A 27,579-nucleotide genomic window follows, 5' to 3' on the forward strand; every position below is an offset into this window, starting at 1 on the left:
GACCAGCTGTGATGTACAGATGAAAAATGATGTCACCTATAAAAAAAACAAAAGTCATGATATTATGACCTCCTGCAGATCAAAGGACTGGGTAGGCCCTGGGCATTTGAAACCAGCAGCTCACATCTTAGTAAGATACTCTCCTCCTCCCCTCCCAACTGTTCCCTCCCCTACTTCATTCCCTTCCCCTTCCCTATACACATATTTCTCCCTCTTCTTCCTCCCATTTACTTCTTTCTCACCCTTTATCTACTTCCACTTTCCTCTTCTACCTCCCATGATCTCCTCCTTCTCCTGTCCCATTCCTCTCCAGTATCTCCATTGGTATCCTCCAGTTGAAGAATTATGATCTAGGAAATATATCAGAACGTTAATAGTCATATATTTATTGAACAGTCATAAACTCATTAATATATTCCTTTTATGATAAACACATTTTTATAATTAAGAGAAAATGGCACGTTTTTATAGCATGGCAGTTTATTTGACATTTATTTATTTTAGGGTGCAATAAAAGAACATGAAAAAGTATCAAATAATGTATTAATTTTCAACGAAAGGCAAAGCAGAACACATTACAAATAAAATAGTTTCTTTAGTTTTCAATTACACAATATACAATGATGCAACTTTTTAAAATACTATATCATATTTAACACCTTAGTGGTAAATAATACTTTTGTTTATAGACCAATACATTACATAAACAAACCCACAAAACTCTAATGTGGCACTGACAGATATTTTTAAATATATTCTCATCTTTTTTTCTCGAGCAACTACATTTCACAATAAAATGTTTTAGTTAGTATTATTACTACATTTCTATGGCAAAGTAATGAAGGCACAACTAGTGCAAGCAGATTTAAGTCCTTAAACTTCTGGGCTGAAAAAAGAAAGAGAAAACACTTACACATTGGCATTTAAAGTTTTGCTTTTTCAGGCAAAGATTTGTCTAACAAGTCTGACAATTTGCACAGGTACAGTCTACTAGGAACATGACAAAAGGACTTCACAAAACCAACACTGTAGCACCAAAAAAAAAACATGCTTTGGAAAATTAACAGCAGTTTACATATTTTGAAGAATATTACAATACAACAGGCAAGGTAGATTAGACAGATGCTTAAGACACTTTTTTAGGACATTACCAGGAAAATGAAAATACCAGACTATAAGGAGTAATAGTGTTCAGGTAATAGGGCAAGTTTTATCTTTTACAAGGTTAGGTGAATCTGTTTCACTTCTGCTTGCTTGACTTTTTAACATTCTTGAAAAATCTTTTAGCTTGTCTTTTTCACTTGTAGTACTTCCTGTTTCCATAATCCCTGACATCATGGTAGTAGGGATCATTGATTTCTCCTGTGAAGTAATAGATTGATTTCAAGACGACATTATCATGCAAGATTTGACCAATTTCAAAGTCCTCATCAAGGATAGCATCTTCTTTTGGCTCCAACTTCCCAATCAAAGGAATCTCAGGAGGACTAAAGAAATTGAAGAAGGATGCATTCGGAACCACTCTTGGCTGGACTTCAATTTCTCCAGTAGCAGATGGGCGACTCCGGGTGGTTGTCACTGTAACATCTTTTCCTCGTCTCCAGTCTATTTTGCAGCCTTTGCACTCTTCAATTTCCCACCCCCAAGCAAAGAAAGGATCATAGTGATCTGGTTTTGACCTTATTATGTATGTCTTCATCAGGAGCTCATTTCTGAAGTATGGGTTAGGCAGGAAATGAAATTCAAGAGTGTAACTTACAGGCTGGCCAGGATTTGAGAACTTCAGGCTAACATCAGACAAGAACTTCAAAATGGGCTCATCACACTTCTGAATCATAGGCCCAAGCTTATCAACATTCTTTAAAACAGTCAGCCAATAGTCAGGAATACCTTTAGGATCTTCTCTCTTAGGTTTTCCCTTTCGAGCTCTTTTAACTTTCCCTCCTTCAGGCCTTGTCTCAGGAACTCTTTTTTGAGCCTCTCTTACTGGAGCCCTTGCTTTAGATTCTTCTGTGGGCTGATCCTTATTTTCTGCATTTGCCTGGGGAACGTCTTTGGGGTCTTCTTTTTCTTCAGGAGTTATCTCTATACAATCTGTAGAGTCTGCCTTTTCATCAACCTTTACCTCAGGAATTTCTTCAGAGGCTTCCTTTTCTTCAATCTTCACCTCAGGAATTTCTTCAGAGGCTTCCTTTTCTTCAATCTTCACCTCAGGAATTTCTTCAGAGGCTTCCTTTTCTTCAATTTTTACCTCAGGAATTTCTTCAGAGGCCTCCTTTGCTTCAACTTTTTCTTCAGGAACTTCTTTTGGAATTTCTTCTTCTTCAGTTTTCACCTCAGGAATTTCTTTGGGAGCCTTGTCTTCTTCAACTTTTGCCTCAGGTACTTCTTTTGGAACATCCTTTTCTTCTTCCTTTACTCCAGCTTCTTCTTCTTCCTCACCCTCTAAGGGAGGCATTTCATCAGGTGTGTCATCCTGCATTTCCTCATCACCGCTGAACTCTTCTTCTGAATTCCACTCACATTCTTCTTCTGTGGGCTCATATTCTGCATTTATGATCTGAAAACGCTTATCATACAGAGGCTTATTGAGTTCAGCATATTTTCTTTCAAGATCATGAATTGCCCTTAAGAACAAGGTGTCTACCTTGTTACACTCATCCTGAATATTTCGGAGTGCCTGCACCCGATTTCTCACAGCCTGAGGCAGCTTATCCAAGAAATGTTTCCCGGAGGGAGGCCTCTGGGCCCTTCTGGGAGGCTGAGGTACCCTCTTCTTTCGGTATACTTGACTGCCACGGCTGCTGCTGCCACTGCTACTGCTGCCGCTGCTGCTACTGCTGCTGCTGCTGCTGCTACTGCTGCTGCTGCTGCCGCTGCTGCTGCTGCTGCTGCTGCAACTAGAGGTACTGCTAGAGCTATTGCTGTCAGATTCTTCCCCAGAATCACTAGCTGAGCTAGCCATCGCCTCTTCAGCAACCCCATGGGCGGCAGGTTCTGTGACCATTTTAGGATCCGCTTCTGCCATGCTGCTAGCCCCGTACACCTCTTTAAAGTGGTGACAACAGAGATCGCTCACCCAGAGATGGGCAGGAAATGACTCACGGATGTTCTGGAGGCGACTGCGAAGGCCCGGGCTGGTGCGGCGGCGGCGGCGGTCGCGGTCGCGGTGGCGGTGGTGGAGGTGGCTGCGGCAGACGACCCACAGCGGCAAGGACTGCAGCGGTTGTGGCGGTGGTGCGGCTGGGGCGGGGCCACGGCAGCGGCGCGCAGGAAGCCGCGGTAGCGGAAGCCGGCCGGGAGCCTTGGCGACAAGGCCTGTTTAGGCCGCAACAGACAGAGGCCGAGAGGTGCCGCAGTGGAATGGCGCAGTACCGAACACAGAATGGTCTTCTGGGTTAGGATGGCGAGCCCCTCCCCTTGCTGATACCCCTCCCGTTAATTTTGTTCCCAGGATGCCATTAGTTCGCTCCTCATTTGTTGGACAGCCTTGATGGACGAGCGTTACAGCCAATAAATGGCCGAAGGCAGCCGCTCTTCCTCCCGGCTCCTCCCACATTCCCAGATGAGCCTTGGTGGTTGAGGCACAAACCCCCGAAAGTCGGGTTCCCTCCCCCCTCCCCAAATTCTCTCCCTATGTGGTTTTTAATTTAAAGGGAGAGAGACGGGGGGGGGGGCGTAGATATGAGGTTAAAAACGCCAGCTATAGTTCCTAGCAACGGAAGAGAAGGATCGATCCCTTTAGCTCAACTGCCCATTCTGAATTCCCATTTGGTTGATCACGGCTTCCGCACCGCAAACTGTTAATGGAAAGAAAAAAAAAAAAGAGTGAAAACGCTCTAAGTGGCGTCATTGGATAGTGTGACTAGAGATGACTGACGTGGGGAAAACACGCAAACAAACATGATTTTCTCTAAATATTCCATGAGCATGTGTTTTCACACTGGAAAAGGGGGAGTCGTTTATTGGCAGAGGGGGGAGGGGCTAGACAGCAGGCATATTGCATTCCACGTAGCAGATTTAATAAGTGCTGTCTGTGATGTTTGGCAAGCCTGGTTTATATCCATCTACAAGGTTTGCGAACCCATGTTGCCGTGAGTCAGTTACACCATTTTTTAACGTATTTCTGTTTTAAAGATGGCATAAAATGTACTCTAATCTTATTGCTAAATTGACAGGTAGTTCTTTTCAATGCTTGTAGCAAAATTTTAGATAAAACAAAGGGGTATTCAAACGTAAGGTAATATTTTTTAAAAGCGGAGGATTTGTTTCAGACTTTTGTGCAGCAGGTTTCAATTCCACGAACAGCAGGATGGGAGGGGGGATTTGTTCTAAAGCAAGTGCATCATCTGTAAGTGTTTAAGGTGTCATCTGCTACCAATTTCCTTCTAATTTTGAATTGTATCCATATTAAAGAATGATTTACAAGTACAGTAATATGTAAACAAACTTTTGCTAAATGAAGTTTAAAAACAGATATTTGCTATTTTTATTTACAGGATTCAGTTCTGCTACAACCAAAAAGACCAGTGTTTACTTTTCATTGAAAGGTAAGGACGTATTACCCCTTTTTTATGAATGACCAGAATTGTTCATCTGTACTTAATAAAAATTCACAGGCTATAATCTGTTAAAGATTTGATTGGAAGATATCTTGATATTTCCAGACAAGCAAAAAAATCCACAGAGGTGACTTGGCATACAAATGAGAAAATAACCTACTTAGCCACATTCACTCTCTAAACTTGGTCATAGACTATAAGTGCTATGTTAAAATATAAAATCTACTCCATTATTAATTTCAAATGAAGAAACGTATTAAAATGAGACTAGCCTTTGTGTAGTACTTTTCATTATAGAGTTTGTGCTCTTCATTTAGTAACATTTTTAAGTTAAGAAATGCATTTAGTTTGAAAATAAATTTGTATTTATCTGTAACTGTCAAATTATATGTACATTTTAAAGATTAAAATTCAGTATAGAAGATTCTGATGATAGTCAACATTTAATTTTAACAACCAAATGATATCCATTTTTAACATTTTATGCATTTCCTTCTAGAAGTTTCCTTATGCTTGTATACACCTGCATCTTTATGTATACTGTTTTATCTGTGTGACATCATATGATGGTTTGTAATTTGCTGATTTATGGCTATGATTTCATAGGAAATAATCAATTCCTTATTTGTAAATAGATCTATATTCCATTATAATAATTGCCTTGACATATTTAACCTGAGTCCTGTTGTGGGGGAGATATATATCCTGAATAACTATAGCATGCATTAGTATGCACTTCAGAACATTAACATAGGAATATTCCTGGAAACTGAAGTATGAACTAAGTTTTATGGTTGATTTGTAATTTTGTGCCTATCACAAATGTCCATGAAGGTTCTTATAATTTAAAGTACATAAGAGTTCATCCATTCCAACATTCAACCAATAATGCCTGTGTCTTTCCTGTGACAGGCACACTATTAATGGATGACAATATAATGCTAAATAGAACGTGTTTACCTTTCACTTCTTGTTTTGTAATTTTAATGTAAACATACACTGTGTCAACAATAATTCAAATGAGAGGCTTTGCATGATAAATATTGTACTACCACTTATCTGTACTTATAATAATAGACATTTTAAATAAAGATACTTATATTTTATATTGTTTTAATGGTGTAATTTACATGTTACTTATTTTTGAGTCAGTTATGAGTTAAGATCTAGATTTGTTTGTTTATTTTTCTGAGGTGGGTCTGGAATACAGGAATCACACATGTTAGGGTGCTTTATCACTGAGATATACCTATAAGCATAGATATTTTAAATTTTTATTTTTGTAGCTACCTGTTTCTTTGTGAAATATTTATTTAGTAATCTCTCCTTCTGTACATATTGAATCCCCTTATTTACCATGTAAGTTGAATTGATCTATTCAAAAGATCTATTTCTACATTCTCTTTTTTGATTTATTGGACACAAATTTTCAGCAAATAATGGAATGGGGCAAATCTTTGTTGTTGTTTTTAGAGACAGTCACACTGTGAGTCCCAGGTGGCCTCAAAACTTTTGGTGTATAGCAGATCTGCTTCAACAGTAAGGGACTTTTCAGGTCAATTTATATTTTTTGAAATCACATGAACTGATTGAAATAAATTAGTATATTAAATACAAATAATAAATCAAATGTAACTCAAGATATTACAAGAGACTATTACTATTCTCAGTTTAACTAATATTTCCTAAATATGTTCTCAATGCTATAAAAATCCATTTCATAGATTAGCAGTAAGATTCAATATCTTTTCATAGTTTTATTTTCTATTCAGCAATTATTTGTTATCTTCTTATCGCCAACTAAATGAAAAAAGAATTAATCAGTGTTGAAATCCAAAAAGTAAAGTTACTTAGGCCTTGAATTAAGGCAATCATGAATATTTTAGAAAATATCACTGCTCTAATATACCATATAATACTCTATTGTAGGATTAAATTTAAAGATATCTCTTTAGAAGATTTTAATAATTTTAAATTATAAATTCATATTCACAAACATATTGGAAATTCTTAGATAATAAATGAGAAAGAAACTCATAAATAACTCATACAAAATGTTAATTTTTATGATTTTATGAATTTTTTCAATAAACTGTGAGTTTTGAAATTAGATGACAGTTTCCATTCATAGTACACTTTAATGTGAATATCTTCTTCTTTAGTTATTATGTGACATTTTTTGTCTATTATTTATATTATATAACATTATATATATACATATATATTTTTTAAAGTCATAGGCATTTCTTCATGTAAGCAATTTATGTTGCACCATATACAGCATATATTTTATACTGTAAGTATATTTACATGATTTAGTTCCAGTACATTATGTGCATGCTTTTCATCAAAAGATAATGTATAAACTTCTTGCCCAATGAATGCTGTGTCGATTCTATTATTTTGTGATGTTTTAGCAGATACTAAATTCTCATTCTTTACAGGAGATAATATTTGTCACAAAATTTATTACTCAGGCTACACATAGCTTTTTGAGAACTGTTTAGAGCTTTCCTGATATACATATACATAGTCCCTTGTATTGTTATCTCACGCGCGCACACACACACACACACACACACACACACACACACACACTGACAAGTGTGGCAGTGTTGTATTCAGGTACAAATATCTATGAAGCTATGCATAAGCAGCTTAATTCTTTTAAGCTTTTAAATTAAAATTGTGTAATTTGTGTGTGTGTGTGTGTGTGTGTGTGTGTGTGTGTGTGTGTGTGTGTGTGTGTGTACTACCCGGGAGTACATATGGAAGTCAGAGGACAAATTTGGGAGTTGCTTCTCTCTTTCTACCATGTGTCTCAGTTGGCATGGCAAGCATCTTTAACCAATGAGCCATGCTACAGACACTAGTTCATTTTTTTTCCTAATTGGTGTGTCAGTTGGGGATCAAGGATCATCTTGACAGTTTTATCTGACTAAACTCCTTTTCCCTATTTTAAAAAACTCTTAAAATATAATATACACAACAAACTTTACTAAATCTCTACAATTTGACATCATCTCTGCCACTCAGATAATGGACATTTTTTGTCATACCAAAAGTTTTCTCATACATCTATGTATGCATCTGTGATTTCTCCCTCTGTCCATTGGCAACTACTAATCTGTTTTATGTTCCTATAGATCAATTTTCATTTTTTACATTTGTAAATAAACAATATCATTGGATATTCACAACTTTTTGCCTGTATCCTCTTTAGGACAAATATTTTGAAATTTATACACTTTGTATGTATCAAGAGTGTTTTCCCTATTTTTAACTGAGTAGTGATATGTTCTGTAAGTACAATAATTTATTCTTATTCATTTGTGTAATTTTGAGTTTTTGAATATACTTGCTATGATTCCATTGTGTACAAGTATCTGAATGGACATATGTTTTCATTTCTTTTAGAAAACATTCCTAGGAGTGGAATGGCTGGATCACATGGTAGGTACATGTTTGCCTTTAAAAGAAATTACCTATTTCTCAAATAAGTTATTTTCAGCTCTACCAAGAGTAAAAATATTTGGTGTGGTCAGTGTTTTTAAATGTAACCATCCTAATAGATAAGTGGTAGCATAGTCTTGTGGTTTTTATTTGCATTTCCCTAATGACTACTGATGTTGACCAACTTTTCATATGGTGATTTACCAATCACATATGTTCTATGAAGTGTGTACTCATATTTTCCCTTTTTAAAAATGCATGTTATTTGCATTGCCATTATTCTTTGAGTGGTCTTTTATACTGTTCACATGAGTCCTTCATCAACTAAAACACTAGAAAATCTAGTCTGAACTTATTGTATCCTCTCTCAACACTGCCCTTCATAATTTTCGAAAAGCAGAAGCTTTTTTTTTTTACATTTATGAAGTCCAAGTAATATTTCTTCCAGGTACCATGTGTCATCCAAACTCACATATATTTTTCTTTTTCATTTTTTTCTAAAAATTTAATGCTTTTCAGTGTGCTACTAAAGCTGATGTTTTTGTATATGACAAAAATATGTGGATTGATGTGAATTTAATATTTTTCAAAAGATATACAGTTGGTTCAATGTCAAGAGACTTTTATTTCTCCACTTATTTGACTTTGCACAGTTGTCAAACATTAATTGACTATATATGTGTGGGTTTATGATAGTCCATTATGTTCCAGTGTCTAGTGGTTTTATCCTCCTAATTGGTAGGTATGCATTTATTAGATATATTCAGTAGGGAATAAGAACCACAATGTGGAATAATGGAATTTCATTACAATGGAGACAATTAAGCTGCAAAAATGTCATCATTGATCTTTCAGTTCTACTCCAAATGTTTGAGAGATAGAAATACACAGCAGCAGGATAAATACAGAGAAGAAATAAAAACAAAAAGACAAGTTGATTTTATGGAGTTGTCAGTGTATAGATATATGCAGTATAACTATAGAAATTGTATTTAGCACTTTTCAGGAGCATAAATAATGCCTTTGTCCTTCCTACAACAGAAACACCTGTTTACTACAATTAAAATACAAATAATTTTAAGATGATATAGATTGTGATGGAAAAGTAATATTAAAACTATAGTTTGTTATTTCACAAAATTATTCTCAGTATATTATACTTCATTCTCATTCCTTTGTAAAAAATACAAAGGAACGGAATGTGTATAGACATGGTTTTTGATTTTTTAAAAGTAATTGCCTGCGAATTAATTACATTTTAGTCAATGTGCAGTGAAGTGAAGTGTACAAACTAAGGTTATAGTTAATGCAATAGCAGATAAAGAAATTATTTGAATAATTGATATAATTTAAAAGAATTTTCAAGTAAAATTGTGTGTATAGCACATAACATGACACATATGTATGCATATATGTTCACATATGCATTTTAGCTAGCTAGGTCATAGACTGCTAGATCATCTGTTCATGTTTCTGTGCCTGCTTTTGGTGCATGTTTCTGTTACTTCTCTTACATAATGTCTTCCATACTCATCTGTGTTGTCTCAAATGACAAGATTTCTAGTGTTTTTTTGGTTTTTTAAAAGCTAACTACTCTTAATTTTATATGCATTCCAATTTTTTTCTCATGTTTTTAGTCACTTAGATTTATTCTATATCTTGTTCATTTCAAATAATGGTATAGTGAACACAGGCAGCAACTATTTTCCTGACATAATGATTTTGTTTCTTCAGCATACTCATTTTTGTAATGGCTTATTAATTAGTACTTGCTTCAAGAGAGTTAAAGGTATCCCTTTGCTCTACATCCTTAACAATGATTAGTAGTCTTTCTTTTTCATGATAACCATTTCAACAGGAGTGAAATGATATTTCATTGTGGTTTTAATTTTTTATTCCTTAATGATTAATAAAATACAACATTGTTTTTCATGTATCTGTTGTCTTTCTATGTTTTACTCTGAAAATGTATATTTAGTTCCTTTATCCATTTTGCAAACTAGTTATTTTTTTTTGATTCCTTGAATGCTTTATCTATTTGGAGTATTAGTCACTTACGAGATCAATGGTTTGCAAACATATTTTTCCATTCTACAGTTTTACTCTTTACAGTGTTGATTGTTTCTTTTGCCGATCATAGCTTTTCAGGTTATTGCAATCCCATTTGTCTAGTTTGTTTATTTATATTTAATGATAATTTTCAAATTAAAACTGCATACACTGTTCAAGGATGTAACATCATATCACAGAGGGATACTTTTACAGGGGTATTCAAGGATTTTTTTTTCTTACAATACCCATCTATAAATTATAAGTTTATTTGTATTTTGTGTAACTTATTGAAGACAGGAAAATGTCAAAGAATTTAAGTAGAGAACAGTGTTAATATGTATTTAACCTCAATAACTTATTCAAAAATTTATGATTTATTTGGATAGGAGTAGCATAATGGCTTGATATATTATCTGTCAACTTCAAGACAGAATAAAAGAAACATAGTTAATTTCATTTTATGCTTGTGTTGAAGGAAAAATAGTCTCACGGTAATGCAGATAGAACCAAATACATATGCATTACTATTCAAACTTGTTCAATTTCTTTTCTGTTTTTATAATGTGGTTACATTCTGTTTTTAAGTGAATGATTACAAGTAAAAAACTGCATGTTTTCCATTGTTCATTTTCTTACAGAATTATATATAAATATATATATATTACACAGAAACTTTTCTTTGAGTTAAAGTGGAGAGATTTGCAACAAAAACATTTTATTTCCATAAAAATAGTTTTTCTTCAGTATAGACTCTGGAGTCACAATTAATTCCCAGAGCTGGATTCTGTTTTCTTCCTGTACTAACTCTTCTAAATATTGGACAGTTCATTTCACTTTCCTGCATCTGTTCTCCATCTTTGAAAGAGTGTTAATAATGGATCATAAAATAGAGATATTTGCTATTTTGCATTTTGTCTATTATCATTAATTTGTATACAAAACCTTTCTTGTTATGATTTTAAACACTCTTAGCAATTTCTCCTGTACATGCTCTAATTTATGTTTTAGAGGTAACACATGAATCCACATACAGACAAATCCTTTCAAACTGTAATTTGACTGAGGGGGGAAATACAATGTATGGTGAGAATCTCTTGACATTTATAACATTATTTGATCCAAATAGTCATAAGGTCATTATCAGCCTGTCTAATATTTACTTATAGAATGTCCTCTTTCATTTCAACACACCCAAAATCACATTTACAATAAAATACCTGAGGCTAGAGAAATGGCTCAGTGTTTTGTTTTTTTTTTTAATTTATTTTATGTACATTGGTGTGAAGGTGTCAGATCCTCTGGCACTGGCGTTACAGACAGTTGTAAGCTGGCATGTGGGTGCTGAGAATTGAACCCAGGTCCTCTGGAAGAGCAGTCAGTCAGTGCTTTTAACTGCTGAGCCATCTCCCCAGCCCCTAATAGTTTATTTATTTTATGTGTATCAGTGTTTTATCTGTATGTATATCTGTGTGAGGGTGACAGATGCTCTGGAATTGGAGTACAGACAGTTGTGAGGTGCCATGTGGGTACTGGGAATTGAACTTGGGTCCTCTGCAAGAGCAGCCAGTGCTCTTCACCACTGAGCCATCTCTTCGTCCCGGCTCAGTGTTTAAGAACACTGGCTGCTCTTCCAGAGGACCCTAGTTTGATTCCCAGCACCCACATAAATGCTCACAACATCCTGCAACAGCAGTCCTTGGTATCTGTGTTGTCTTCTAATCTCTATAGACACCAAACACACATATGGTGCAAAGACATACACGCAGGCAAAAACAAAACAAAACACAAAAGGTACACATGGAAATAAAAATAATAATAAAATAACTTTAAAGACAAATAAATATTCATTTAATATTTGCACATTATAATTTGTCCCCATTCATCGTGAAAATTCCCTACTCCTAAGCTACACGGTCTGTCTTATCTAATACAAATTTACTGTATCTCAAGGCTCTGTATATTTTGTATATTTTTATTCCATTATAAAGATATAAAATTAAATTTGTTTGCAATTACCTATATCTTAAAATATAATAGCATCAAATTTGTGAAATAATAGCTTCTGTTCTTGATATTGATAACCCCTCTTTTTTTAAAAAAAACTTCGTCTATGGCTAAAATTTAGCATTTTTGGAGTGTGTTCTCTCTCTCTCTCTCTCTCTCTCTCTCTCTCTCTCTCTCTCTCTCTCTCTCTCTCTCTCTCTCTCTCTCTCAGAAAAGGTGTCCATGTAGCCCTGGCTGTCCTGAAACTCTATGTAGACAAAACTGGCCTCAAATTCAGAGAGATCCACTTCCCTCTGTCTTCCAAGTGCTGGGATTAAAGGCATGTGCCACCACACCCAGCAGAGTAAGATTCTATGTAGTGTGTTGTGTGAGTTAGGTTTACGTAGTCAGCTAATATTTATTTCATTTAGTTTTTTTTTTGTTGATTATATGAATTTTAGAGTTATCAGTTGTCCTTAGAAGTGGTAGGTATTTGAGAGCTATCCAATTCAATCTAATGTCCACTGAGTGAACATTTGATGGACATTCTAGGTGGTTCTGTATACTCATCACTACAAAATTTGGGGGTTACTATACTTATTTTTATTATTATGTACCCAATAGATAATTGTTATTAGGATTTTGGTTTAGAAGTAGATCATAGAATAAATCCAGCTTTCAAGTGCACTAATAGTGAATACTTATCATCAACATTATGTGGAAAGTGGTCATAGCTGTGATTGAACAATAATATCCAACTTCATCATTTTTACTGTAGTATTTGACTAAATGCATTCCTTTAACTGTAACATTTTAGTTAACACAATAAGAGGTTCCTTGGTATTCTAACTTCTCAAAGTCCTATATTTTATTATTTGAACAACTGCGATATAAAAACGGATGGTTTGGCATTGTATGTTCTATTTTTTGTTTGTTTGTTTTTCGAGACAGGGTTTCTCTGGGTAGTTTTGGTGCCTGTCCTGAATCTCACTCTGTAGACTAGGCTGGCCTCGAACTCACAGAGATCCACCTGACTTTGCTTCCTGAGTGCTGGGATTAAAGGCGTGTGCCACCACTGCCTGGCTATATGTTCTATTAAAGAATTACGTTTAATGAACAAAAGTGAACTTCTGGAACTAGAACTGAAATTATTATGTTACAGTCATGGCCACTCTTTTATTGCATTAATACCTTTTATTTACCTTCAGCTTTAGGAGCACCAGTCCTCAAATTTCTCTGATTTACACAAAAGTTTTATAGTGATCCAACAAGGAATACAAAGTTACCTAGAGAAAAAGATAGGTATCATTAATTCTAATACATTCAAAGGTAATACCAAAGTATTTTATTCAAAATTAAGTGAAAAATACCCCCAAAACTTTTCCACGTAATTATCCCTAGGAACAGAAGGGCCCTTTACTTTGAGCAAATGAGGCTACCTTTAAAATATGTGAAACTCTTTTGAGATTTACACAGTTAAATATAATTATTTTAAATACTGGAACTACAATTTGTTAATACTAATTGTTATATGGAATCAAATTTCTTAGTCCTGTGTAAGATTTTCACTTAGAAAGGTGCATTATAATGATCCATATCCCTGTGAGTTTCACATTAGAACAGCTCTGGAGACAAAGTGCCAGGATTTAATTCTTACCATATTATTACTTTTATGGCCCTGGATAAGTCATATTTCCCAAAAGCTGTTTTCTTATCCAATAAATAAATAAATATAGAAATTGTACCATTTGATAACGATGTAAGAAATAAAATGATGGAGTCTAGAGAGATGGCTCAGTGGTTAAAAGCACTTGTTGGTTTTCCAGAGAACCTGGGTTCTATTGTTAGACTCCACGTGATGCTTCACAACATTTAACTCCAGTTCCAATGTATCTCATGCCTCTTGTGGCTTCTGTGGGTACCAGGCATACATGTGGTACATAAGCATACATGCAAGCAAAACACTCATACACAAAAAAGTAATTAATTAATCACAAAATAAATGTTGATAATTTATGTAAATTGCATACCAATAAGTATTCTCTATTATGCATTTTGCAAGGATACGTAGAAATTCCCATCTCAGTTAAATATGTATGATCTAGCAGTAAGGCTAATGGACTTAATTGATCTGTATTTGGTATATTTTACAAGTGTGTCACGTCTTTAAAATTAGGGAACAGGTAAAATTTTCCTTGTAACTGAAAGTCATATTTTTTATTAGATGACAACTGGAGTCCTTGGATCACTTATTTGGTCCTCTGGCAGGCTTTTCTCTTAAATTATATTCTTGCATGTAGAGAATAGCAATGCTTCAGCAATCTAGTATTAATGCATTCAATGTGAAGTTACTTTATACATTATTGTTCTTTAACTCAGTAATGAAGGAAGAAGGGCGAGTGCACCATGATTGAATACAAGTACTAAATAAGAAAGTTGTCTCATAAATCAATAACTGTTTCAAGTCTCATAATAAAAATCTCTTAATTGTTGAGAAAGAAACAGGAAAAAGAGTCATAAAACTTACTGATTATATTACTTCTTAAATGAATATCTTAAGACAGTTATAAACAATTTTTAATCATTATATTGAATGTGATTCTCTTATAAGCATTATCTTTTATGATGTGTTCTCTAATTTCAACTAACCAGAAACTCCAATCATTACTATTTCATTATCTGACATCATGAGAGTTTCTCTACCTTTCTTTTTAATTTGGAGTAAATATTAGCTATGAATAGAATTACACAAATTTTTAAGCTAGTTGACCACTATGGTTACTGAAGCTTTCAAGTTGTTCCCTAGGTTTTTACATATACTGTATGCAGTTCTTTGAAAAATTATCCTAAAAATACATTTCATATGTTCTCTAATTGTATGTGTTCTTCTAAAACATTATTTGTTTTATGTGTGTAATTATTTAGCTCACATGTATGTGTTTGCACCACATGTGTGTAGTACCTGCAGAGGCTGGAACTGGAGTTACACCATATGAGCATTTGGAACTGAACCCACATCCTATGGAAGAGAAGCCAGTGCTCTTATCTGCTAAGCCTTGTCTCCAGCCACATCTAATTTTCTACTTCCAATAATACTTCACTGTCCAGAGTAAGACCTAGTTATAAACCATCTCTTTTATCTGGTGATAATCATAAGTAAATTTCTTAATTCCTGTTTTTAATGATTTATATATTTATTGTCTGTGGGAGTTGAGAGATAAGTATGTAATGTGCACACATGTGCATGTGTGTCACACTATATGTGGAGATCAGAGAACAACTTCTGGGAATTGGTTTTTTGCTTCTACAATAAGGCAGGGTTTTTATATGGCAGTGTGTGTGTGTGTGTGTGTGTGTGTGTGTGTGTGTGTGTGTTAAGCATTATAACAGAACTGCATAGGTCATTTTTCATACCTGCACACCTATGTTCTTTTCTGATACATTTCAGCTCCCCTAGGAAAATAGCAAGCTATTTCCTCATGTATTAACCTTCATTCTCACACAAAGTTTCTTTGTAAAAAAAAAAAAACATACTTATTTCTAATAAGCTATTTTGTCATTTAATCACATCATAATTTGTATATAAATTGTCCACTTAATTTGCCTAATTTAAAATTGTATTACTGCCACACAACAAATCACATTAGTGCACTAAAATTTCAGGTTTATTGTATTATTCTTTTAGCAACCAATTTCTAAATACTAATACATCATTCACTTTGTTAATTGCTAGATAGCAGCTTTTGCTAATTTTCCTCTCTCTCTGCCTTTTATCTGATAAGATAGTGTCTCCATGGAAGGAAGTTAAGTATGTCTACATGAAACAATCATGTAGAGGACATCGTCAGTTTGTAATAAATAAAATAATCATAATGTCAAATCTGAAATAAACTAGAACTTCATTTATTGTCAACTTAATTACTTGGTAGTTTGCTACAGTAGGGTAAGCCTCTGTTTATGAGCCCATTGGACTATTATAAGAAAATTTGTCCAACAATCTATCACAAAATAGATGTCCACTATGCATGAAAAGCACAATTCACATAAGAGCTTAATAATTGACTATATTAAGAGGTATAGACTCCTTTGTTTGGCATTCATCGTGATTTGTTTTTTGGCCTTAGCATTTGGGAGTTTAATTTTCTCTCAAATTTTATGCATAAACCCCAAGTTCTCACATCCTTCCTTGTTACTCAGTGTATTTCTCCTGCTTAAAAATGGCTCAGAATATATTTTAATGCTCAAGAGTACATGCACATTTTTCAATACTTAAGTCACTGATTTGCTTTTCCTTCATTCTCTCTTAATCATAGATTATATTTTGGAATGACAATCTTTTTTTTTTTTTTTTTTTGGTTTTTCGAGACAGGGTTTCTCTGTTTCTCTGTGTAGCTTTGCGCCTTTCCTGGAGCTCACTTGGTAGCCCAGGCTGGCCTCGAACTCACAGAGATCCGCCTGGCTCTGCCTCCCGAGTGCTGGGATTAAAGGCGTGCGCCACCACCGCCCGGCATGGAATGACAATCTTGTTTAACCACTCATGTGATTTAATTTTCATAGCTAGATTTATAAGCGTGAAAGACATGATCTGATGTCATTTACTCTGTTTTTCCTTTATAGAACTTATTCTAGTATTAAGCTCATTAAAAGGCATGCATTCACAATCCTGAATACAATAATGTAAATCATTCATTTCAATCAACACTTAATACTAATATAATGGCCACATACTATATATTCACCAATGTAGTAGTTGCATTGAAGGTATAGAATTAAAACCAACTTGAAATTTGCTTTAGGAATAGCTTACAATCTAATTTAGAAAAGAATAATTAAAAGCACGAGGGACAGCAAATCCATTATTCAAATATGTTAAGAGTGCCATGTGTAAATTTTATATATCAGTGCTATTGATATGAGATGATATTAAAAGCAAGGCTTAAATAGATAAATCTGAGGTACAGCTGACTGGCAATTTTGAGATAAAAGGATAAAATTAGAAAATACTAAGATGTTATTGTAGAATATATAAATTGAAAATTATTGTCAATGATAGTACTATAAAATTAGATTTAATGCAAAAGGGTAAAGCAACCTTTTCCAGTTTAAAATTTTTGGTAACAGCAATAATCCAATTAAATAAACTGGTCCATCTATAGAAAATAACACTAATCAGTGATCAACAGTGATAGAGGTTTTTAAACCTAGAAAAAAATGACTTTAATATACTATTTAGTGATAAAACATGATTATATATATATATATATATATATATATATATATATATATATGCACATGGTATTTAAAATAACAGAGAATAGAAGGAAAAGGAAAAGTCTTTTTCCTGTGATCTATATTCCTGCCTCTGAAAGTTCACTGATATGTGAAATTTTTGAGCTTCCTTAAGAAATGACTGATTTGTTAATGATGTACATGGAATTTGTTCTTGAGGAGAGAGGAAGTTAAAAACAGACTCAGGATGCTAAACAGTATTAATGTTAACAAGATGTGTAAGATCTATGGTTTCAACATATCAAGATTCACAGTATTCATATTTAGTTGATTTTTCTGATTTTAATGTGATGATTAAATTATCACAGTGAGCAGGCTTGGTGACAGTTTGATAATACCAACACTGAAGTGACTGACAAAGGAGGCTCAAGTTCACAACTAGTCTGACTTAATAAGAAGATGCTGCTTCAGAAAAACCAGCCAACTAACCAAGCAAACAAACAAAACCAGAGAAATTAAAAGCAAAAATAAAATGAATCGCTGTCAGTTATGCTGTATTATTCATGTGAATTAACTGGTCTTTGTTGCAGTCTCAGAATCTCCTCTCTTCTCTTCTCCCCTCCCGCCCCTCTCCCCCTCTCTCTTTCTTCCTGTATACACATGCAAACATACATATACCTATACATACAGCGCAGGGTGACTTGACATTCATTATGTAGCTCTCAGTGGCCTTGAACATGATATAGCTGCTTTGGCCTTCCACATGTTAGGATTACATTAAGGTTTCACTAATTTTTATTTATAAGCTGAAAAATAGAGTACTCTGACTTATACTATCATAGTTTGTCATGCCAGCTAGCATGAACTAGCCTTCATATTCCTGATTACTACTGGCATGCTGATACAATGGTAAATAAGTATTTTCATGAAAGGAAGTAAACATTATGTCTAGATGAATGATCATGTATATGACAACTTTTAGCTGTTTGTAAGCAATAAAAGAACTATTTGATGTGAGGGGATATTATTTTCTGTTTTGTTTATAATTTTAACAAATATTGCCATATGATTATAGTCTCAAAACTATATAATAATCCCTAGATGGAATTCTTCCAAGATTCTGTGTGTGTGCAGACCTTCTCTATTCATTAGCAGAAGTAAATAATAAGTGCGGGTGCCAAGGATCTGCCAGGGATACACTACTGCCTCTTCAACTCTCAAAGACTACCATCTTAGGGAACTGGATTAAGCACTTCTGAACACCTCTCTAAGAAGAATCCATCACCTTGGCAACTCCAACCTCTCCAAATTCACTTACAAAACACCTGGCCATGTGACCATTGAATTCTTGCCTCTCCCATTACTCCCTGACACACAACACCTCTTCAGTCCCCTAGTTTCTGAAACCCCATGCTCCCTTTCTCACTACTATTTTTATTTCTACATTTTTTTGCTTTATAATTAATTTAATTTTACATATCAGCCACAGATTCCCCTGTCCTCCCTCCTCCCACCTCCAAGGCTTCCTCTCCCATACTCCCCCCCATTCCCACCTCCTCCAAGGCAAGATCTCCTCTGGGGAGTCAGCTCAGCCTGGTAGATTCAGCTGAGGCAGGTCCAGTCCCCTCCTCCCTACACCAAGGCTGAGAAAAATATCTCAGCATAGGCTCCAGGCTCCAAAAAGCCAGCTCATGCACTAAGGACAGGTCCCAGTTCCACTGCCTGGATGCCTCCCAAACAGTTCAAGCTAGTCAACTGTCTCACTTATCCAGAGGGCCTGATCCAGTTCTATGGGGGCTCCTCAGGTATTGGTTCATAGATCATGTGTTTCCATTCGTTTGGCTATTTGTCCCTGTGCTTTTTCCAATCATGGTCTCAATATCTCTTGCTCATACAATCCTTCTTCTCTCTCGATGGTTGGATTCCTGGAGCTCCACCTGGGGCTTGGCCGTTGATCTCTGCATCTGCTTCCATTAGTCATTGGATGAGAGTTCTATCATGACAGCAGGGTGTTCGGCCATCAGATCACCAGAGTAGGTCAGCTTGGGCTGTCTCTCGACCATTGCCAGCAGTCTATTGTGCAGGTATCTTTGTGGATTTCTGGGGACCTCTCTAGCACTCTGTTTCTTCCTATTCACATGGGGTCTTCATTTATCATGGTATCTCTTTCCTTGTTCTCCCACTTCCTTTCTCACTTCTTAACAGTGTACAACTTCTGTTACACAATCTGCTCTACATACCTTCTTGAAAATGGTTTCTCCCACATATGTAATACTGCCACTGTCACTTCTGAAGCACTGTACCCCTTAAAACACCCTGCTAGAAATCGCTGATTATTGCCCTCACCCTCCAGAATCCCCTAACCACCCTCCTGTGTAAATGCCTTAAATCTCAAAATTTCCAGTTTCTCTAACTTCTGGGTGCTCCTCATATTTTTAATTTCCCACAACAAAAAACATTTGTGCTCCTGGACACCTGTCCTCCAGAATGCCCCCCCACACCCCATAAACCCTTACATCTGGAAAGAACCTCCTCCTCAATCACACATTCAGCTCACACATTCTGTAGCACCCAATGATTCTGAAACCCCTGCCCTCACATTTTCAGCATTCCTTCTTCTCTACCTCACCATGGGTAGATCTCTCCTATCCTTGGAAATCTGAGCTCTTTCAGTGCTTGAATTTCTCTAGTATGCGGAATTCTCTTCCTCACTGCATGATCCCACCTTGTACTCTTTTATGATATCCCATGCCTCTTGTGAAATTACCAAATCTTCCTACTGCCACTAAAACCAAAAGAAAAGCATGGTTGGTTTGTTTCTGACATGGTCTTCTTGGTTTCCACCTCAAGGCTTAAACATTCCTCCTGGTTCAGCTTCCTTGATGGTTGAGACTACAGGGAAAGAAAAACATAAAAATTAGCCTTTCCCAAAGCCTGCGTTACAGTCTCCAAAGCTTGTGTTGATATAAGTAAACCATTTTGAGCCTCCTTAAATAAATATGTCTTTTATTGAGTATGTATGTGAAAGACAGCCCAGGATTTATGGTAGGGTAAAATAAGAGAAGGGAAATATAATGTTGAGGTTTATAAGCATGCAGAGCTGGTTTCATTATATATAATTTTGTTTTTGTTTTTGATATATGACTTCAACACAGTGTCCTTGTTGTCTGGAACTCTCAGTGTAATCTAGGTAGGCGTAGATCTTGTTCTGTGCCTGAAGCTGCCATCAAGCAGGTAATTTTCCTTTGTCCACACTATGTTCTGGGATGACAGGTTTCTGTCATTGTAGCGGTAACGCCCGCGTTACCGATAACCGTTCACCTTGCCTGAGCGAAGGGCTGCGGATTAAAAATAGAGACAAAAGACAGCGGGTCATCCGTACGATTGGATGTCGAATGCCGTTTATTGAAAGAGGGAAGAAACCTTAAATACGTACAGGCTTACAGCACAAATGGAGGAACCCCCGGAGGGCAGAAGTTCGCTGTCAATGGTCCACATTCCAGACTCAATGTTCTACATTCTAGCATCTAAGTAGTTAACGCCCAAAATGCAGGATACACAACAAGGAACTTCCCTTAAGCATTCAGAAGGGTGGATACCGGCAGGGAATCTGAATAGGGAGGACATCTGATCAAGGTCAAGCAAGCAAGGCTGCAGCCACTCCCAGTCAGGGGCCGGGGGCCAGGGCCCATGGCGCCCACATGTCATCATGCAGAGTTCCAAGATCTATAGTGTCCCACATGACTCTAGTACAGGTGTTCAGTGGACATTATTTGAAAAGCAATTTTTTTCAAAGCTATGGTTCTTAATTTTTACCAGATAAGGAATATTTTCCATTATTGACAAATTATTGAGGACCCTAAGGGGCATCTCTTTATGTGGTAAATAGTTTGTGATCTCTATCATTGCAATCGGAATTTGTGGCTTTAAAACTAAAATACATATTTTAAATATTAAAAATAACAATCACAAACCTATGTGCAATCTAGATACAATTTTGGTTAAATATCATATTTTCCAAATGAAAATAGTGCCAAGAAAATAGCACCTTATGTTTTCCAATTTTCTTTAATATACAACTTAATAATTTTCATATCTTCTTCTAAATATAGTCTTCTGTAAGGTATATTTTAGCTGAAGTACATAAATCCAGTCAAGCCTTATTTGTAATACCATTTTAGGAAGAGAAAAATCTTGAAGATACATATATACTGCAATGACACTTTGACGTTCTGTCTTAGATGTGTTACTGTTACTAAAAATTTCTATATTAATCAATTTATATTGGACATTAAAATTTAGGAACGGTATGGAAAATAGAAAATTAATTACTCCATAAAGTAAAGTTTTTATCAACCACTCAAAGGGTCAATTAACATCATGGAAAAGAGGGGCAAGTGTAGCTGAAGTTTTCCTGTGTCCCAGCCTGCCAGTAGTCAGGGCAAATCTCTCCTACTAGCATCCCCCAAGTAAACACACAGAGACATATTACTTATAAATATGGCCGTGGCAGGATTCTTGCTATCTGTTATTCTATCTTAAATTAACCCATTTCCATAAATCTATGCCTTGCCACATGGCTCATGGCTTACTGTTGTCTTATATCATGCTTCTCCTCATGGTGGCTGGTCCTGTCTTCCTGCCTCAGCCTTCTACCTCCCATAATTCTCCTTGTCCTTGTCCTGCCTACACTATCCTTCCTGCCTGGCTACTGGCCAATCAGCATTTTATTTATCAGTCAATCATAGCAACATATATTACAGCATACAGGACATCCCACAGCAGGGCAGAATGAATGTAAGAACATGAAGTTTAGAGAAGTGTAAACCACTGTATTCTACTCATGATATGGCAGGGCATTCTTGAACTCTCAGCAGCTAAGTTGCCTGTACATGAGATCACAGAGAGGGAGGGGCTCAAGAGGCCCCACCCCCTGAGAATTTGTAGTAAGTTAACAGTTGCTAGGAGAAAAAGAGACATTTTCTCTAGTGGAGTATATCCTGGTAAGTTACCCATTCTATAAATCACCCTTCAACCACACTCCTGTACGCAAACCCTTACTAAACTTACTGGGTAACGAAACCAAAAGCCTTGAAAGTAGAAAGGAACTAGTTGGGAAGTAGAAAGAGATAAGAGGGAGTAGAAGGGGGCAAGAATATGCAATGGGAGTTGAATATAATCAAAATACATAAAATGAGTTCATGAAAATGTAATAATGAAATCTGTTATTAAGTATAATTAGTTTATGCTAATACAAACTTTAAAATAGATATATCTTATTACTTTCTTAATTTTAAAGCACTGTAGAAATTTAATATGGACATATATGTGATTGTTGATAGAGGAATTTCATGAGCCAAGAAGAAGAAATAGATTATGTACACAAGTGTGGGTACAAAAACATGAGGGGGAATGTAATATCTATTGGTTTATAGTAGGACATAGATAACTGAATAAATGACTAATACTGAGAAAATACTCATCCACTTTTTTTCGGAGGGTTTTTCTGAATAAAAGAACATTTCTTTTTTCTTAGCATTCTTCATTAATTTTAGTTGTAATTGTTGTTACTTTAAGTTTTCATTCTATAACCTAAATCTTATTGCCAAGTCACCACAAGTACTTTAATAAACTATCTCATTTCTTTCATATATGTTAAATGGGAAAGAACCTGAAAAGGAATTTGGAAGGGAAAATCTGGAGAGGTGAAAGAAAAAAGAAGTGTGTGCTATCCCAGATTCCAAATTAGGTAAGTAATTGAGGAATGATGAATGATGTGTTTTCATGTGGTGCTGATAATGAAGCTAACAAGAAGAAAAATGCTGATCAAGTCATTACTAAAATGGACAACTGAAGTTGCTCCTCATACTAGGTTGCCTTGTCCAGTCTTATAACTAAGGGAGGTGTTTAGTCCTACTACAACTTAGTATGCCATGTTATGTTGATACTCGTGGGAGACTTGCCCTTTCCTGAACAGATAAAAATGAGGAGTGGTTTGGGGAATGGGAGCAGAGTGTGAATGTGGGAGATACTGAGAGGGGAGGAGGGAGGTGAAGTGACAGTCAGGATGTAAAAAACATGAATGAATGAATGAATGAATGAATGAATGAATAAATAATAAACAAAACTCAACAACAACAAAAGCATAATCTGGTTGAGGAAAATAAAAATGTTTACACCAATAATCAATTGTTAAATGTGATAAGTAATAAAATAAAATGTATAAAATGCTATAAAAGTATAATTATGAAACCTGACTTTTTTCAAGGTTTAAAAAAAGGGCTTATCAAAAATAAACACAATCGAGTTATGCTTACAGAAGCAAATACTATATGCAAAGGCCCAGGATAGAAAGAATGTGGTATATCTGAAATAGTGATGGAAGACCATTGAGTTGGAAATACAGAGAAAGGAAAGGATGAGTGTGCTAAAAGGTAATGTAGAAGAGAAACACAGTGATGAAGTTGTTCAGGCTGGATATTATAGACTCAGTTGAGGTTTTTGGATTGTTTGCTAAGAGCCATGAAGGTATTTGGTTTTATTTGTTGAGCTCATGAAAAGTGAATCAGCCAAAACTGAAAAGTAAAAGGTAGAAGAGTTAGGAAGAAAGATTGAAAGGTAAATTGTGTGGCCAATATTCATAATGCTGCAGTCATGAATGTCTTACAAGAAGATCTGCAATTTCATAATTATTTTGTGATGAACTATTTCTTTTAGAATTTAGCAAGCAACTGAGAGATTTTATAACTGCTCAAATCACACAATAAATAGGTTTCTGGAAATGAAAAGTAACAAATTACTATGGCTACCACTAAATATCCTCTACTGGCTTTTTCTCTATTGTAATTTAATATATTTCATAGCTTACAATATTTTAAATACTATTACAGTTATATATGCACTATCTAAAGTCACAGATTAATATTTTTACTCATATATATTTTATCAAACCAAATTAAAAACAAACCATGCCATTTAATTATGCCTATTTAAATATTTCCTTTCTTAAATAGGCCTCTTTTTTTCTATGTAACTAGTTGTTTCACAGAATATCTCAAGTTCTGTATTTTTCACATTTCCTCACTATATCATTTAACTTGTTCCTCTGTCTACTTTGAATGACACATCCTGATTATTTGCTGACAGAGTACTGGTTCCATTCATTTTTGACATATTTTAAGCAAAACCCATTTTTTTCTAATTTTTATTCCTTCCTTTAAAAGTTAAGCCCCAAAATTATGATTGCCTGTTTTGCCATTCAGGATAAACTTTGGGGCAATTAATTTTTCCCATTTATAAATGATTATGGTTGTATTCAAGTTACATAATTGTGATTCATTTTCTAAGTTGATGAAAAGCAAGTTGCCCTCCATGTGAGCTGTTTATAAACTTTTAAAGTGTTTCTCTATTTGTCCCCTTTGGATTTTGAGAAAATCTGTTGCTATATAGTACGGGCTAAGCTGGAATTCTTCTCCCACATGCTAAAATTATAGGATTCTGCTGCCACACTTTGCTACTTGTTTGTCTGTTTTGTTTAATTATTGATTTTATTCTGATGAGGAATTTTGTATTGACACATTTTGGAGTCATGTAGCAAATAAAGTGTAAGATGTTTATAGAGGTGCTTATCAGAATACTTGGTGTAATAAATAATTTATATGTGTGCTCACATTCATGGTTGTTGCTGAATTAGAATTTAAAACTTAATTTCATAAAGGAAAAAAGTTAAATTCAACCTGATAGACTCAGTCCAGGCAGGTCCGGTCCCCTCCTCCCAGATTGAGCCAAGTGTCCCTGTATAAGTCCCAGGTTTCAAACAGCTATCTCATGCAGTGAGCCCAGGACCTGGTACCACTGCCTAGATGCCTCCCAAACAGATCAAGCCTCAGGTGTGGCCTTGATCTGGAGGTGGTGGGAATGGGAGGTGGGCTGGGGGAAAGGAGAGGGGGGCAGGAAGGGGGAGAACAAGGAAATCTGTGGCTGTTATGTAGAACTGAATAGTTTTGTAAAAGAAAATAAAAAGTATTGGAATCATAAAAAAGTTAAATTCTTAAATTATCACATAAAGAAAAAGAAGTTACTGGGCTTAGGGTAAACAACATGAATTCATTGAGAACTTTATATCCATAATTCCAGCAACTATATAGGCAAGTTAGTTCAATATCAGTCAAAGGATGAAAAATAACTATAAGGGATATGTAAAACAGATGCAATCTCACTTTGGAACAATGTGGGGCTTATGCTTTTAGATCCTTAGGGACTGTCAATCTAGTGAGGCAAAATAAAAATTCAAATAAGAATCTAAAGATAAAATGGAAGAAACATATTGCTTTGCTGAATAATAGATATAAGTAATAATCTGGAATAGAAAAGGAGAAAATATTTAGTAGAGTTTCTAGACTATTTAGACAGAATTAGGTAGTCTTCCTTTTTGTTGATTAAAATAACTCTGTTAACTAACCATCAGTTTTCTCATGGGTATAAAGACAAGTGAAAACTTGAATCAGTGTAAGTTTAACAGTACTTATAATCAAGTTGAATAAGGAAGGAAAGACTTTTAAAGTAATAAATGATATTTTACCTATCTCCTTTCTCTCAAAATTATACAGACTATTGTGAAAGTTAAGTTCCAAGAAAGTTAAGTTCCAAGTAGTCATATGACAATGCAGAATAATCTACTGACTAATCTATCCTCGAGTCTCATTTCTGTCCTTACATATAACTAAGATTTTTTGCTATGAATTCCTGAAACTTTTAGATTTCTTTGGTAAATTTGCAAAACATTTTCATTAAGATGTCTTAGTGTATAAAAATGGATTTTGTCAGATAATTTTTATTTTACTTTTATTAAACTGTCTCCTACCCTCTCAAAGAAATATTTGACTTCTGACCTGAACACCAAGTGCAATATACAGCTACAAATAATACAGGCACTCTTCTATTTGTAACATTCCTATACAGGACAGACTTTAAATCACACTGCTGAAGGACTAATCTCATTTTATTCCTTACTAGCTATGGGAATTTGAACACAATGCTTAACCTTTTTGAGATTGTTTTTTCACTTGTGAATTAAGGAAAAGAATTGTACCTAATCCATAGAATTATCGAAAGTTAAATGAGACAAAACATGCAAACCACGCAGAACAGTACCTGCTCACCATGAGTGTTGATAGCGGCTATCAACCATTATATATGACTGATTATAACTGTCATAAGTATATCATCTCTATATTTATATAGACATTTTCAATTTCCAATCTAATCCTAAAGAGGATTCTATTTGAAAATAGGGACAGTAGCTAGGACTGTAAAAAGTAATGATCCTATACCAATTCCATTTTCAGAAAATAAAATGGAGAGAGGTTATATGGTTTGGCTGTGAGCATTCAGCAATGGATCCTGGAACAACTAGGCCATCATATGAAGTGAACTGTCTGTCTTAACATGCTTTATTTAGCTTAGTGTTCTTCTCAATTTTCAGCTTTCTTCTCCCCCTACCCTCGAGGATGAACACTGAATGATCTCTTTGCATAGTTTTTCAAACTACACTAGATATGCAAATGATGTACCTTTTGCTTCTGGCATAATGAAGTTGTGTTAATACAAATTTCAGTTTCTGATGCTTCTGAATATACTGTACCATAACTTTTAGTAGCTATCTATAATTAAATCATTGTCACATTGATATGTTTTGGACCTGGAATTTTAAGGAAATGCGCATATGCTGTCATTTGTACCAGGAGAAGCCCTGTGACATATAAATATCCATAGCTTCAATGATAATTATATTGCATTTACCTCTTTCGCTGTGAGATTATTAACATGTGCATCACAAATCTCTGTTCTTTTTTCAAAAATTTATAAAAAGAAACCTTTATATGTGTGTGGGGGGGTTGCAGAAGGTAGCATTGAAAAAAACAAGTAAAGTGATTGAAAATCATTTTTAAATTATTTGCGTTATTTGGAAAATAGTTAATAGTTCCCAGGGTATTTTGCTTCCTCCGTGTAGGGCCATAATATTTTATAAGTTATTAGAAGAGATGACAAGTGTATCTTGGTAAAACTGGATCCTAGGGAAAAGTTGACACATTTTATAATATAAATCTCTTTGCTCAGTGTTGGGCTTCTAAAAGTATCTCATGTTCCTTTACTATAACATATATCACTTCTATTTAACAAACACCCACAATATATATATGTGTAAATATGGAATAAATTAAAGGCAAGTCAATCTACTTTGAAAATATCCCATTTGCATACTGGTGATGAATTAAATGAATCTGTAGATGCTTAGAGT

At 35.0% G+C, this 27,579-nt stretch overlaps 2 protein-coding genes across 6 annotated transcripts in view; one reads left to right on the forward strand and one right to left on the reverse strand.

Moving 5' to 3' along the window:
* Positions 1–462: 462 nt before the first annotated feature.
* On the reverse strand, positions 463–3,101 carry Nap1l3 (nucleosome assembly protein 1 like 3). The gene has a single exon (XM_028860722.2). It carries the CDS (start codon positions 3,026–3,028, stop codon positions 1,298–1,300), a length of 1,731 nt encoding a protein of 576 aa, XP_028716555.1. The 5' UTR covers positions 3,029–3,101; the 3' UTR covers positions 463–1,297.
* Positions 3,102–3,547: 446 nt separating this feature from the next.
* Positions 3,548–27,579, forward strand: part of Fam133a (family with sequence similarity 133 member A) — a 44,181-nt gene continuing 20,149 nt past the window's right edge. For 2 of the 5 annotated variants that reach the window (XM_037199194.1, XM_037199195.1), the window contains exons 1-4: positions 3,548–4,094; positions 4,500–4,550; positions 7,980–8,015; positions 22,948–23,028. The gene's annotated coding sequence lies outside the window, so the exon portion shown is untranslated. Of the gene's footprint in view, positions 4,095–4,499; positions 4,551–7,979; positions 8,016–15,009; positions 15,160–22,947; positions 23,029–27,579 lie in introns of all 5 variants that reach the window. The other 3 variants (XM_037199196.1, XM_037199198.1, XM_037199197.1) reach the window with 2 other exon arrangements.

This window comes from Peromyscus leucopus, chromosome X (genome assembly GCF_004664715.2).
Source record: "Peromyscus leucopus breed LL Stock chromosome X, UCI_PerLeu_2.1, whole genome shotgun sequence".
NCBI lineage: Eukaryota > Metazoa > Chordata > Mammalia > Rodentia > Cricetidae > Peromyscus > Peromyscus leucopus.

Excerpts from the sequence above, each read along its gene's own strand:
- Nap1l3 (XM_028860722.2), bottom strand. The coding sequence starts at position 3,028 with ATGGCAGAAGCGGATCCTAAAATGGTCACAGAACCTGCCGCCCATGGG.